At 42.8% G+C, this 14,953-nt stretch overlaps 1 protein-coding gene across 1 annotated transcript; it reads right to left on the bottom strand.

Moving 5' to 3' along the window:
* Positions 1-381: 381 nt before the first annotated feature.
* LOC109885027 (carbohydrate sulfotransferase 12-like) lies at positions 382-12,044 on the bottom strand. The gene is made up of 5 exons (XM_031815782.1): positions 11,612-12,044; positions 9,450-9,605; positions 8,656-8,835; positions 4,649-4,957; positions 382-3,131 (listed from the first exon to the last, which is right to left on the bottom strand). Exons 1-5 carry the CDS (start codon positions 11,984-11,986, stop codon positions 2,895-2,897), a joined length of 1,257 nt encoding a protein of 418 aa, XP_031671642.1. The 5' UTR covers positions 11,987-12,044; the 3' UTR covers positions 382-2,894.
* Between the last annotated feature and the right edge of the window lie 2,909 nt (positions 12,045-14,953).

Below are 14,953 nucleotides of genomic sequence, written 5' to 3'. Positions count from 1 at the left end.
CATTAACATCTGCTAACCATGTGTATGTGACAAATAAAATTTGATTTGATCTAACTTTTATAGATGCCTTGGTGGGTGGGTGGTTTGGAGGGAGGGAGTGGAGGGTTGGAGAGAGGGGATGGATGGGAGAATGAGTGGCTGGTGTTGTACTGTTTTTGTTGTTATATCTGAAAATCTATATATAAAGTTAATTTAAAAATAATAATAAATAACAACAGAGTAACAGCAGCATATGATGAGGGTAAAAGTGTGTGTATGTTTGTGTGTGTTGGATTAAGGGATGGACCCAATCATCACCAGTCTAACACCAAAGGATCCATATGTGGCAACTGGCCTTAACAAGTCAGGGTTAGGGGTCAGGGTGATAACACAGCAGCAGACTTGGTTCATGCCTTAGTTTATATTTCTCACATGATATCCTGATGAAATATACATCATTCTGAAATCCAATAAACTAGAATACTGAAATCAAGACATGGACCCACATCAGAATAATGTTAGTCATTCTGTATAGAAGAGAAACATGCTGATTCTGCTTTGAGGGATTCTAGAACAACATGATGATTTTGCTCTGAGGGATTCTAGAACAACATGATTATTCTGCTCTAAGGGATTCTAGAACAATCCTGTTGATGTACTGTCAGATGGAAACACTCTAACCCAACATGTAGATTCTACTCTGTGAATGACGAGGTTTGTGGCACAGATCATTATCATGAAATAAGACAACAGTTCACAGTAAACACAGACTATCATTGTGCACACCCCTATTACATAGCATCAGCAAGGTACGTAAAACACTGACACCATCCCTTTAAGCCCGATAGATAGGTCATCCCTTTAAGACCTCAAATATACAGATGTTCTGTATATTTGAAAAATGAGTTTAAAAAATGTATTATTTACAAAAATACTTTGCTGTGTAAACTTTTCATTTTTCATTCCAACCAAAGGCCCTAACCCTCTAACCCCGTCTAACCCTCTGTCTAACTCGAACCCTAACCTCCTGCTTAACCCTGCCCCCTGTCTAACCCTAACCTCCTGTCTAACCCTAACCCCCTGTCTAACCCTAACCCCCTGTCTAACCCTAACCCCCTGTCTAACCCTAACCCCCTGTTTAACCCTAACCCCCTGTTTAACCCTAACCTCCTGTCTAACCCCAACCTCCTGTCTAACTCTAACCTCCTGTCTAACCCTAACCCCCTGTCTAACCCTAACCTCCTGTTTAACCCTGCCCCCTGTCTAACCCTAACCTCCTGTCTAATCCTAACCCCCTGTCTAACCCCAACCTCCTCTCTAACCCCAACCTCCTGTCTAACCCCAACCTCCTGTCTAACCCCAACCTCCTGTCTAACCCCAACCTCCTGTCTAACCCCAACCTCCTGTCTAACCCTGTCTTCCTCTTTTTATCCGGTAACCCCATGCTTCCAGTAGTAGCACACCCATTGGGTTTGTTTCAGAAAATCATTCCCTTCAACATAAGCCTACAACTCCTCAGGTCCTGATGGCTTCCTTATAGAAGGGTGATAATGTTGGCATCGGTCACTGTGAAACAAGGCATTTCCTTTCCACATTAAAACATAAAACATAAAAAATCCCTTTCATGCTTAACTTTAACGCTGAAAAAAAGTGAACATAAAAACAACTAGAAAACAACGAATTCCCAAACAGTCCAACTCCTCATAGGATGATCAGTAGTGACCAGGGTTCCATCCGGGTTCCATGATGACATGACAGACACCGGGGTTCCATGACGACATGACAGACACCGGGGTTCCATGATGACATGACAGACACCGGGGTTCCATGATGACACCGGGGTTCCATGATGACATGACAGACACCAGGGTTCCATGATGACATGACAGACACCAGGGTTCCATGATGACATGACAGACACCAGGGTTCCATGATGACACCAGGGTTCCATGATGACACCGGGGTTCCATGATGACACCGGGGTTCCATGATGACACCGGGGTTCCATGATGACATGACAGACACCAGGGTTCCATGATGACATGACAGACACCAGGGTTCCATGATGACATGACAGACACCAGGGTTCCATGATGACATGACAGACACCAGGGTTCCATGATGACACCAGGGTTCCATGATGACACCGGGGTTCCATGATGACACCGGGGTTCCATGATGACATGACAGACACCAGGGTTCCATGATGACATGACAGACACCAGGGTTCCATGATGACATGACAGACACCAGGGTTCCATGATGACATGACAGACACCAGGGTTCCATGATGACATGACAGACACCAGGGTTCCATGATGACATGACAGACACCAGGGTTCCATGATGACACCGGGGTTCCATGATGACACCGGGGTTCCATGATGATATGACAGACACCAGGGTTCCATGATGACATGACAGACACCGGGGTTCCATGATGACATGACAGACACCGGGGTTCCATGATATGACAGACACCAAGGTTCCATGATGACATGACAGACACCAGGGTTCCATGGAGACATCAAAGCCACCAGGGTTCCAGCAGTCAGGAGTCCAAGTCTTCTCCAAAGGAAGCTGAACCTAACTCTAACTTTCCTCTGTTCTCCTGCTGAGTCTAGAACAGGAGCAGAAGATGCTGGTCTTAGAAAATAATGTACAACCTGGAACCATAAAGGATTCTTCGATTTTCCCCATAGGAGAACCCACTGACAATAGCTATTTTTGGTTCCAAGTAGAACGGTTTAATTAATTCAAGGTTCTACGTGGAACAGTTTCATCACTAAAAGGTTCTAAGTAGAACCTGTTTCACCACCAAAAAGTTATACCTGGGACCAAAAAGGGTTCTCCTATGGGGACAAGAAAAGAGCCCTTTTAGAAAAGCCATTTTTTCTGAGTGTAGTTGTAGTCAGTCAGTCTAGCAGGGAGTCTGGTCTGGAGTAGCCAAACAGTCTGAAGTCTGGTTCATACAGCCTGTAGAGACCCCTCCTGGCCACTAGGGGCACCCTGCTGAACCAGTCCTCCTGCCAGCTGCTGGCCGTGTGGTTCCTGTGAGAGGGGGGGAAGTCAACCACGTTGTCCACCTTCAAAACCCTCAGCAGCTGTTCAGCATCCTCCTCAACCGTCTCCAGCTGACCCACAAAGTCATACTGGGAGGGGGCAGGGGAGAGAGGGGGAGAGACAGAGAGAAAGTTAACCCAAACAGATTGACTAGCACGCACCAGCATCAGTCTGTGTTGTCTGTTTTCTTCTTTGTTAACAGTATCCCTTTCCGTCTCATAGTGAGAGAATGAACAGCAAACCTGGTTTCAAGAAACAGATAATGCAACGGCTCTCCCCTATTGGACCTAGATAGTGTGTGTGTGTATGTATTGATATGTAGGCTGTGTGTGCCATTTTTACATGTATGTAGTTCTGTCCTTGAGCTGTTCTTGTCTATCAACGTTCTGTATCATGTTCTGTGTTCTGTGCTGTGTGTTCTGTGCTGTGTGTTCTGTGCTGTGTGTTCTGTGCTCTGTGTTCTGTGCTGTGTGTTCTGTGCTCTGTGTTCTGTGCTGTGTGTTCTGTGCTCTGTGTTCTGTGCTCTGTGCTCTGTGCTCTGTGTTCTGTGTTCTGTGCTGTGTGTTCTGTGCTCTGTGCTGTGTGTTCTGTGCTGTGTGTTCTGTGCTGTGTGTTCTGTGCTCTGTGTTCTGTGCTCTGTGTTCTGTGCTCTGTGTTCTGTGCTCTGTGCTCTGTGCTGTGTGTTCTGTGCTGTGTGCTCTGTGCTGTGTGCTTTGTGCTCTGTGTTCTGTGTTGTGTGCTGTGTGTTCTGTGCTGTGTGCTTTGTGCTCTGTGTTCTGTGTTGTGTGCTGTGTGTTCTGTGCTGTGTGTTCTGTGTTCTGTGCTGTGTGCTGTGTGTGGACCCCAGGAAGAGTAGCTGCTGCTTTTGCAACATCATTTGCCTCATCAATCTACACACAATAACCCATAATGACAAAGGGGATACTGGTTTTTACAAATAAATTACCAATATTTACCTCAGTAGACAGGGGTAGTTTTCATAGAAATACAACTTGTTTTGTTGACAGGTCCACAATTGATATATTTGAACATCTGTCTGTAACATTTGATTTGCCCCAAGACACAGTTTTGGAAATCCCTACAATTGCAGTTGTCTGACTACCAACCCAATTGAAAGGTTGCTGCTTAAACAAAACAATAGAAAAGGCTTGACTTCCCTTATATTCTTGTCTACTAGATGAAATGGCTGACCCATTGGCAAAGGTGAAAAAACTATGGGAAGCAGATTTACACAGTGACATGTCCTCTGATGAATGGTCCTTATGACTGAACATGTTCAATACAACCTAGAAAGAAATGGGTAACACATTTATACAAGCTTGCTGAATGGCTGTTGGAGATGCAGCTGAGCCACAGGATCAATCAGTCCTATCTTAAGGACCCAACCCTCTACTGCACTGGTAGAATAGTAGAATCCATGTTATTTGTAAAGTAGTGGGGACTGATGTTTGCTGGTCTGATAAATGCAGAATGTTGGGCTCTACATTAGAGTTAGATAACAGAGTTCACTCTTCTTTCACAAGAAGGTGGATCTTGTTGGCCCTTACTTCTGCCAAAATACTTATTCTTAGACATTGGATAATAATCTAATATTTTCATATATTACCTGTATTTGACAGGGGTGGCATAGCCGGTAGACCTGTCTCCAGTGCTCGTTGAAGGGGGCGTCGCTCTCCGTCTTGGGGTCCAGTAGGTATTGGACGAACTCTGAGAAGGAGGGGCGGATTCCCGCAGGAAACGCGTCGCCCACTGCCGCGGGAGGTTCAGAGTGGTTACCATAGCGACGGAGCATGAGCAGAGCGAATCGGCGGTAGAACTCCTCGTTGGGCTGCTCAAACTTGTTCCGATACGCTGAGATGAGGCGGACGAACGGATCTCTGACGAACAGGAACTTAGTGTACTTCTGGAGCTTCACCTTGACAATAAACAAAATCACCTTTATTAAAACCACCTTCAAAACAAATACACAGTGCATTTGGAAAGAATTCACATTTTGTTACGTTGCAGCCTTATTTTAAAAATGGATTCAATATGTTTTCCCCTCTCAATCTACACACAATACCCCATAATGACATCACAATACCCCACAATGACATCACAATACCCCATAATGACATCACAATACCCCATAATGACATCACAATACCCCACAATGACATCACAATACCCCATAATGACATCACAATACCCCATAATGACATCACAATACCCCATAATGACATCACAATACCCCATAATGACAAAGGTACAAGCTGATACAGGTTTTTAGAAATGTTTTAAAATGTATTACAAATAAAAACAGATATACCTTATTTATAATAAGTATTCAGACCCTTCGCTATGAGACTTGAAATTGAGCTCAGGTGAATCCTGTTTCCATTGATCATCCTTGAGATGTTTCTACAACTTTATTGGAGTCCACCTGTGTTAAATTCAATTGATTGGACAGTTTTTGGAAAGGCACACACCTGTCTATATAAGGTCCCACAGTGAATGTCAGAGCAGAAACCAAGCCATGAGGCTGAAGGAATTGTCCGTAGAGCTCCGAGGCAGGATAGTCTTGAGGCACAGTACTGGTTGAAGGGAACCAAAACATTTCTGCCGTATTGATGGTCCCCAAGAACACAGTGTCCTCCATCATTCTGAATTGGAAGAAGTTTGGAACCACCAAGACTCTTCCTGGAGCTGGCCGCCCGGCCAACTGAGCAATCGGGGAGGAAGGGCCTTGGTCAAAGAGGTGACCAAGAACCCGATGGTCACTCTGAAAGAACTCCAGAGTTCGTCTGTGGAGATGGGAGAACCTTCCAGAAGGACAACCATCTCTGTAGCACTCCACCAATCAGGCCTTTATGATAGAGTGGCCAGACGGAAGCCACTTCTCATTAAAAAGCACATGACAGCCCACTTGGAGTTTGCCAAAAGGCACCTAAAGACTCTCAGACCATGAGAAACAAGATTCTCTGATGAATCCAAGATTGAACTTTTTGGCCTGAACTTTTTGGCAAGCATTCACCAACGTCTGGAGGCCCCATCCCTACAGTGAAGCACGGTGGTGGCAGCATCATGCTGTGGGGATGTTTGTCAGCGGCAGGGACTGGGAGACTAGTCAGGATCGAGGGAAAGATGAACGGTGCAAAGTACAGAGAAATCCTTGATGAAAACCTGCTCCAGAGCGCTCAGGACTTCAGACTGGGTTGAAGGTTCACCTTCCATCTCTGGAGAGACCTGAAAATAGCTGTGCAGCAACGCTCCCCATCCAACCTGACAGAGCTTGAGAGGATCTGCAGAGAAGAATGGGAGAAACTCTCCAAATACAGGTGTGCCAAGGTTGTAGCATCGTACCCAGGAAGACTCTATGATGTAATCGCTGCCAAAGGTGCTTCAACAAACTACTGAGTAAAGGGTCTGGAAACTTACAGTGCAGTATTCGGCCCCCTTGAACTTTGCGACCTTTTGCCACATTTCAGGCTTCAAACAAAGATATAAAACTGTATTTTTTTGTGAAGAATCAACAACAAGTGGGACACAATCATGAAGTGGAACCAAATTTATTGGATATTTCAAACTTTTTTAACAAATCAAAAACTGAAAAATTGGGCGTGCAAAATTATTCAGCCCCTTTACTTTCAGTGCAGCAAACTCTCTCCAGAAGTTCAGTGAGGATCTTTGAATGATCCAATGTTGACCTAAATGACTAATGATGATAAATACAATCCACCTGTGTGTAATCAAGTCTCCGTATAAATGCACCTGCACTGTGATAGTCTCAGAGGTCCGTTAAAAGCGCAGAGAGCATCATGAAGAACAAGGAACACACCAGGCAGGTCCGAGATACTGTTGTGAAGAAGTTTAAAGCCGGATTTGGATACAGAAAGATTTCCCAGGTTTTAAACATCCCAAGGAGCACTGTGCAAGCGATAATATTGAAATGGAAGGAGTATCAGACCACTGCAAATCTACCAAGACCTGGCCATCCCTCTAAACTTTCAGCTCATACAAGGAGAAGACTGATCAGAGATGCAGCCAAGAGGCCCATGATCACTCTGGATGAACTGCAGAGATCTACAGCTGAGGTGGGAGACTCTGTCCATAGGACAACAATCAGTCGTATATTGCACAAATCTGGCCTTTATGGAAGAGTGGCAAGAAGAAAGCCATTTCTTAAAGCTATCCATAAAAAGTGTCGTTTAAAGTTTGCCACAAGCCACCTGGGAGACACACCAAACATGTGGAAGAAGGTGCTCTGGCCAGATGAAACCAAAATTGAACTTTTTGGCAACAATGCAAAATGTTATGTTTGGCGTAAAAGCAACACAGCTGATCACCCTGAACACACCATCCCCACTGTCAAACATGGTGGTGGCAGCATCATGGTTTGGGCCTGCTTTTCTTCAGCAGGGACAGGGAAGATGGTTAAAATTGATGGGAAGATGGATGGAGCCAAATACAGGATCATTCTGGAAGAAAACCTGATGGAGTCTGCAAAAGACCTGAGACTGGGACGGAGATTTGTCTTCCAACAAGACAATGATCCAAAACATAAAGCAAAATCTACAATGGAATGGTTCAAAAATATACATATCCAGGTGTTAGAATGGCTAAGTCAAAGTCCAGACCTGAATCCAATCGAGAATCTGTGGAAAGAACTGAAAACTGCTGTTCACAAATGCTCTCCATCCAACCTCACTGAGCTCGAGCTGTTTTGCAAGGAGGAATGGGAAAAAATGTCAGTCTCTCGATGTGCAAAACTGATAGAGACTTACGACTTACAGCTGTAATTGTAGCAAAAGGTGGCGCTACAAAGTATTAACTTAAGGGTGCTGAATAATTTTGCACGCCCAATTTTTCAGTTTTTGATTTGTTAAAAAAGTTTGAAATATCCAATAAATGTCGTTCCACTTCATGATTGTGTCCCACTTGTTGTTGTTGATTCTTCACAAAAAAATACAGTTTTATATCTTTATGTTTGAAGCCTGAAATGTGGCAAAAGGTCGCAAAGTTCAAGTGGGCCGAATACTTTCGCAAGGCACTGTATTTAAATGACATTGAAGTTTTATTTTTAATATATTTGCACACATTTCTAAAAAACTGTTTTTTGCTTTGTCATTATGGGGTATTGTGATGTCATTATGGGGTATTGTGATGTCATTATGGGGTATTGTGATGTCATTATGGGGTATTGTGATGTCATTATGGGGTATTGTGTATAGATTGATGAGGGGGAAAAAACAATTTAATCCATTTTAGAATAAGGCTGTAACGTAACAAAATGTGGAAAAAGGGGTCTGAATACTTTCCAAATGCACTGAATACATCACTTTCAGCTTTATATAATAAATTAAACCAAATGTGCCAGCTGTGAACTGACCACCATCAGGGTTCGTGTCAGCTGTTAACTGACCACCATCAGGGTTCGTGTCAGCTGTTAACTGACCACCATCAGGGTTCGTGTCAGCTGTTAACTGACCACCATCAGGGTTAGTGTCAGCTGTTAACTGACCACCATCAGGGTTTATGTCAGCTGTTAACTGACTACCATCAGGGTTCATGTCAGCTGTTAACTGACCACCATCAGGGTTCATGTTAGAGGTAAGAGATTAGAAGTGAACTGACCTTCATCAGGTGTCGTGAGAACTTCCCGTAGCGTTTCCAGAACTTGTTGAAGGTGAAGTGGAGGCTGCTGTTGTGGACCATCTCCTGAGGAACCGCCAGAGGGTCCCTGTACGGAACTCCCTCCTGGAGCAGACTCTCACTGAGCACGATCATGATCCTCTTCCAGTTACTACACGCCACCTACAGTCAATATAAATATACATACAATATAGAGAAGATTATGGCCAAGGTGTCCAAGATGTTCAAACGTTCATAGATGACCAGCAGGGTCAATTAATAATAATCAGGGGGTGCAACAGGTCAGCACCTCAGGAGCTAACCACTGTGATGATTATTATTTGACCCTGCTGGTCATTATGAACATTTGAACAACTTGGCCATGTACTGTTATAATCTCCACGCAGCACAGCCAGAAGAGGACTGGCCACCCCTCACAGCCTGGTTCCTCTCTGGGTTTCTTCCTAGGTTCTGGCCTTTCTAGGGAGTTTTTCCTAGCCACCGTGCTTCTACATCTGCATTGCTTGCCGTTTGGGGTTTTAGGCTGGTGTAAAAATGGCTTCATGAACATATTTGATTTGATTAGAGGCATCACTACAGGTTCGAATACAGGCTGTATCACAACCGGCCGTGATTGGGAGTCCCATAGGGCGGCGCACATTTGGCACAGCGTCGTCCAGGTTTGGCCATCATTGTAAATAGGTCAGTTAAGAATTTGTTCTGAACTGATTTGCCTGATTAAATAAAGGTTAAATAAAACAATATGAGCCCGTGGCCGTTTGTGTGTGTGTGTGTACCTTGGGGACGTAGCAGTATATGATACCGTGGCGGTCGTCGACGATCAGGTGATCCAGCTCCCTGTTGGGGATGTCGTCAAACGAACGGTTCTTCCCCGGAAAAGCCAGGTCATCACCATGGTGACAGAGGTCATGGAGACGCTGCCGCCTTCTCTCCTGAAAAGAGAGAGAGTGGGGAGAGAGTGGAGGGGGGAGAGAGCGAGAGGCATGAAAACAAGAGTGAGAGGTGAGAGAGAGAAACAAATTTGACCCCAATAACTACTGTGGGATATTTGTCCACAGCAACCTTGGGAAAATCCTCTGCATTGAGCAAATGTCAAATTGTATTTTTACCAAATTACTGTATGATAGACCACGTATTCACCCTGCATACCCTAATTAACAAACAAACTAACTAAAAGAAAGGCAAAGTCTTCTCATGCTTTGTTGATTTCAAAAAAGCTTTGACTCAATTTGGGATGAGGGCCTGCTATACAAATTGATGGAAAGTGGTGTTGGGGAAAAAACATACGACATTATAAAATCTATGTACACAAAAAACAAGTGTGCAGTTAAGATTGGCAAAAAAAACATCAATTTCTTTCCACAGGGTTGTGGAGTGAGACAGGGATGCAGCTTGAGCCCCACCCTCTTCAACATATATATCAAGGAATTGGTGAGGGCACTAGAACAGTCTGCAACCGGCCTCACCCTACTAGAATCTGAAGTCAAATGTCTACTGTTTGCTGATGATCTGGTGCTCCTGTTCCCAAACAAGGAGGGCCTATAGCAGCACCAAGATCTTCTGCACAGATTCTGTCAGACCTGGGCCCTGACAGTAAATCTCAGTAAGACAAAAATAATGGTGTTCCAAAAAAGGTCCAGTTGCCAGGACCACAAATTAAAATTCCATCTAGACACCATTGCCCTAGAGCACACAAAAAACTATACATAACTCGGCCTAAACATCAGTGCCACAGAGCTGTGATTGATCTGAGAGACAAGAAGAGCCTTCTATACCATAAAAAGGAACATACCATTTAAAATCCGAATTAGGATCTGGCTAAAAATACTTGAATCATGTTATAGAACCCATTGCCCTTTATGGTTGTGAGGTCTGGGGTCCGCTCACCAACCAAGAATACACAAAATGAGACAAACACCAAATTGAGACATGCATGCAGAATTCTGCAAAAACATCCTCTGTCTACAACGTAAAACATGCAGAGTAATGTATGCAGAGCAGAATTAGGCCGATACCTGCTAATTATCAAAATCCAGAAAAGAGCTGTTAAATTCTACAACCACCTAAAAGGAAGCAATTCCCAAACCTTCCATTACAAAGCCATCACCTACAGAGAGATGAATCTGGAGAAGAGTCCCCTAAGCAAGCTGGTTCTGCGACTCTGTTCATAAACACAAACACAAACAGACCCCACTGAGTCCGAGGACAGCAACACAATTAGATCCAATCATGAGAAAACAAAAATATAATTACTTGAGACATTGGAAAGAATTAACAAAAAACAGAGCAAACTGGAATGCTATTTGGTCCTAAACAGAGAGCACCGTGGCAGAATACCTGACCACTGTGACTGACACAAACTTAAGGAAAGCTTTGACTATGTACAGACTTAGAGAGCATAGCCTTGCTATTGAGAAAGGACGCCGTAGGCAGACCTGGCTCTCAAGAGAAGACAGGCTATGTGCACACTGCCCACAAAATGAGGTGGAAACTAAGCTGCACTTCCTAACCTCCTGCCCAATGTATGACCATATTAGAGACACATATTTCCCTCAGATTACTCAGATCCACAAAGAATTAAAAAACAAACCCAATTTTGATAAACTCCCATATCTACTGGGTGAAATACCACTGTTCCATCACAGCAGCAAGATGTGTGACCTGTTGCCACAAGAAAAGGGAAACCAGTGAAGAACAAACACATTTAAGTTTGATTTATTTTCCCTTTTGTACTTGAACTATTTGCAAGTGATAAGACATTTGAAATGTCTTTATTCTTTTTTTACTTTTGTGAGTGTAATGTTTTCTGTAAATTTGTATTGTTTATTTCACTTTTGTTTATTATCTACTTCACTTGCTTTGGCAATGTAAACATATGTTTTCCCATGCCAACAGAGCCCTTACATTGAATTGCATTGAGAGGGAGGGTTAGGATTACCTGTCCTAGTCGTTTCTCGGGGTCGATGGGCGTCAGATGGACTTTCCACTCCCTCCGGGGAACGTACCGCTCCTCAGCGTGCTCTGATTGGTTGGCAGAGTCTGGGGGGGCGGAATCTGTAGGATCATTGGTTCCCTCCAGGAACTGGTTTACAAAGGCATTGATGTCGGAGAGGAAGGAGGGGGTTGGGTGTGTGGGGGAGTGGTGAGGGGCGGGCCGGGGGGAGAGGGGGGGCAGGTAGAGGTGAGAGGCTCCAACGTCGTCCCAGTAGAGAATAATCAACAGGATCATAAAGACTGAACCCAGAACCAGAGAGACACGGAACCACCTCCACTTCCCCATGTTGACACCCTTAACACAAGCAGCAGAGAACATAGACTGTTACACAAACACTGTTACACAAACACACTAGAGGTCGACCCATTAATCGAAATGGCTGATTAATTAGGGCCAAATTTCAAGTTTTCATAACAATCGGGAATCTCATTTTTGCCGATTATGGCCGATTACATTGCACTCCACGAGGAGACTGCGTGGCAGTCTCCTCGTGTTACACGAGTGCAGCAAGGAGCCAAGGTAAGTTGCTAGCTAGCATTAAACTTATCTTATAAAAACAATCAATCTTCACAACTACACATGGTTGATGATATTACTAGTTTATCTAGCTTGTCCTGCGTTGTATATAATCGATGCGGTGCCTGTTAATTTAGCATCGAATCACAGCCTACTTCGCCAAACGGGGGATGATTTAACAAGCGAATTCACGAAAAAAGCACTGTCGTTGCACCAATGTGTGCCTAACCATAAACATCAATGCCTTTCTTAAATCAATACACAAGTATATATTTTTAAACCTGCATATTTTGTTCATATTGCCTGCTAACATGAATTTCTATTAACTAGGGAAATTGTGTCACTTCTCTTGCATTCTGTGCAAGCAGAGTCAGGGTAAATTGCAGCAATTTGGGCTGCCTGGCTCGTTGCGAACTGTGTGAAGACCATTTCTTCCTAACAAAGACCGTAATTAATATGACAGAATTGTACATAATTATGACATAACATTAAAGATTGTGCAATGTAACAGCAATATTCAGACTTAGGGATGCCACCCATTAGATAAAATACCGAACGGTTCCGTCTTTCACTGAAAGAATTAATGTTTTGTTTTCAAAATGATAGTTTCCGGATTTGACCATATTAATGACCTAAGGCTCGTATTTCTGTGTGTTGTTATAATTAAATCTATGATAGAGCAGTCTGACTAAGTGGTGGTAGGCAGCAGCAGGCTCGTAAGCATTCAAACAGCACTTTCCTGCGTTTGCCAGCAGCTCTTCGCTGTGCTTCAAGCATTGAGCTGTTTGACTTCAAGCCTGTCAACTCCCGAGATTAGGCTGGCAATACTATAGTGCCTATAAGAACATCCAATAGTCAAAGGTATATGAAATACAAATGGTATAGAGAGAAATAGTCCTATAATAACTACAACCTTGTCGTATTGATGAGACCAAGGCGCAGCGTGATATGAATACATACTTATTTTAATAAAGAAAGAACTCTAAACAAAATAACCGTGGCGCTATATAAACCGAGTGCTGACAGGCAACTACACATAGACAATAACCCACAAAACCAAAACGGAAAATGGCAACCTAAATAGGATCCCCAATCAGAGACAAAGATAAACAGCTGCCTCTGATTGGGAACGAATTCAGACCACCATAGACCTACATTTACCTAGACATACCAAAACCCCATAGATGTTCAAAAACCCTAGACAAGACCAAAACACACATAGCACCCTAGTCACATCCTGACCTAACCAAAATAATAAAAGAAAACAAAGAGAACTAAGGTCAGGGTGTAACAAAACCTAAACTTCTTCCCTGGGAATATTGAAGACTCATGTTAAAAGGAACCACCAGCCTTCATATGTTCTCATGTTCTGAGCAAGGAACTTAAACATTAGCTTTCTTACATGGCACATATTGCACTTTTACTTTCTTCTCCAACACTTTGTTTTGCATTATTTAAACCAAATTGAACATGTTTCATTATTTATTTGAGACTAAATAGATTTTATTGATGTATTATATTAAGTTAGAATAAAAGTGTTCATTCAGTATTGTTGTAATTGTCATTAATACAAATATATATATAAAAATCGTCCGATTAATCAGTATCGGCTTTTTTTGGTCCTCCAATAATCGGTATCGGCGTTGAAAAATCAGAATCGGTCGACCTCTAAAACACACACACTGAATTCAGGACTTGTGAAATTAATAATTTAATTAATTTATCCAAATAGTTTAACCTTCTTTTTGCTGGTCTGGCTTTCAAGTTTGTTTATCAAAATGCCCTTTTTTATTATCACAATTAAAACCAGAATCATGCTTAATGCACATTCACTAATAATGACTCACTTCACGTAGCAGACATTATAGAAAATTACCAAAGATCTCATAAACAATCTCTCAAGCACAAGCCTAGGTGCTAGTGTAGGGGTGGGCAATTCCAGTCCTCGGGGCCTGATTGGTATCAGTTTTGTCGCAGCTAACACACCTAACTCCAATAATACCTAATCATGAGAAAAAGTCGCTAACTATAGTGACAAAGTTGCTAAATATATGGACAAAGTCATTGGAAGGGTCTGAAAAGTTGCTAAATATAGGGACAAAGTAACTAAATATAGGGACAAAGTAACTAAATATAGGGACAAGGTAACTAAATATAGGGACAAGTAACTAAATATAGGGACAAAGTAACTAATATAGGGACAAGAGTAACTAAATATAGGACAAAGTAACTAAATATAGGGACAAGTCATTGGAAGGGTCTGAAATGTTGCTCAATATAGGAACAAAGTAACTAAATATAGGAACAAAGTAACTAAATATAGGGACAAGTCATTAGCATATAGCGACAAGTAACTATATGGACATATATGGATATATGGTCATTACATTAGCAGCACTGGTAAGAATTGTTAGTGCCAGTTGCTATCAAACGGAGCACAACCATTGGTTCCCCAACATTCTGGGCAGTGCTTAGCGAAAGGTCAACTGAATGTAAAATAGGCCTACAGTATCAGTTCAAATGAACTGTCTGGGAAAGGAGATGGTGTGATCACTTTGGCCGCTCATGATAACATTGTTGCACTGATGCATTGCAAATAGTTGCACAGGACAGACAGAGAGATGAGCACAGTGAAAAAGAAGACCCAAAGAATTGACAGCATTAGAAAATGTAATCACTTGCAAACCACTGCAGCAACGAGGCAAGCAATGACATGACAAGCAATGAATGACAAGCAATAAACAGCATGTTTCATGAAATCTACTCGAG

Source organism: Oncorhynchus kisutch, unplaced genomic scaffold (genome assembly GCF_002021735.2).
Source record: "Oncorhynchus kisutch isolate 150728-3 unplaced genomic scaffold, Okis_V2 scaffold623, whole genome shotgun sequence".
Lineage (NCBI taxonomy): Eukaryota > Metazoa > Chordata > Actinopteri > Salmoniformes > Salmonidae > Oncorhynchus > Oncorhynchus kisutch.
This window is presented reverse-complemented; position numbering and strand designations above follow the sequence as displayed.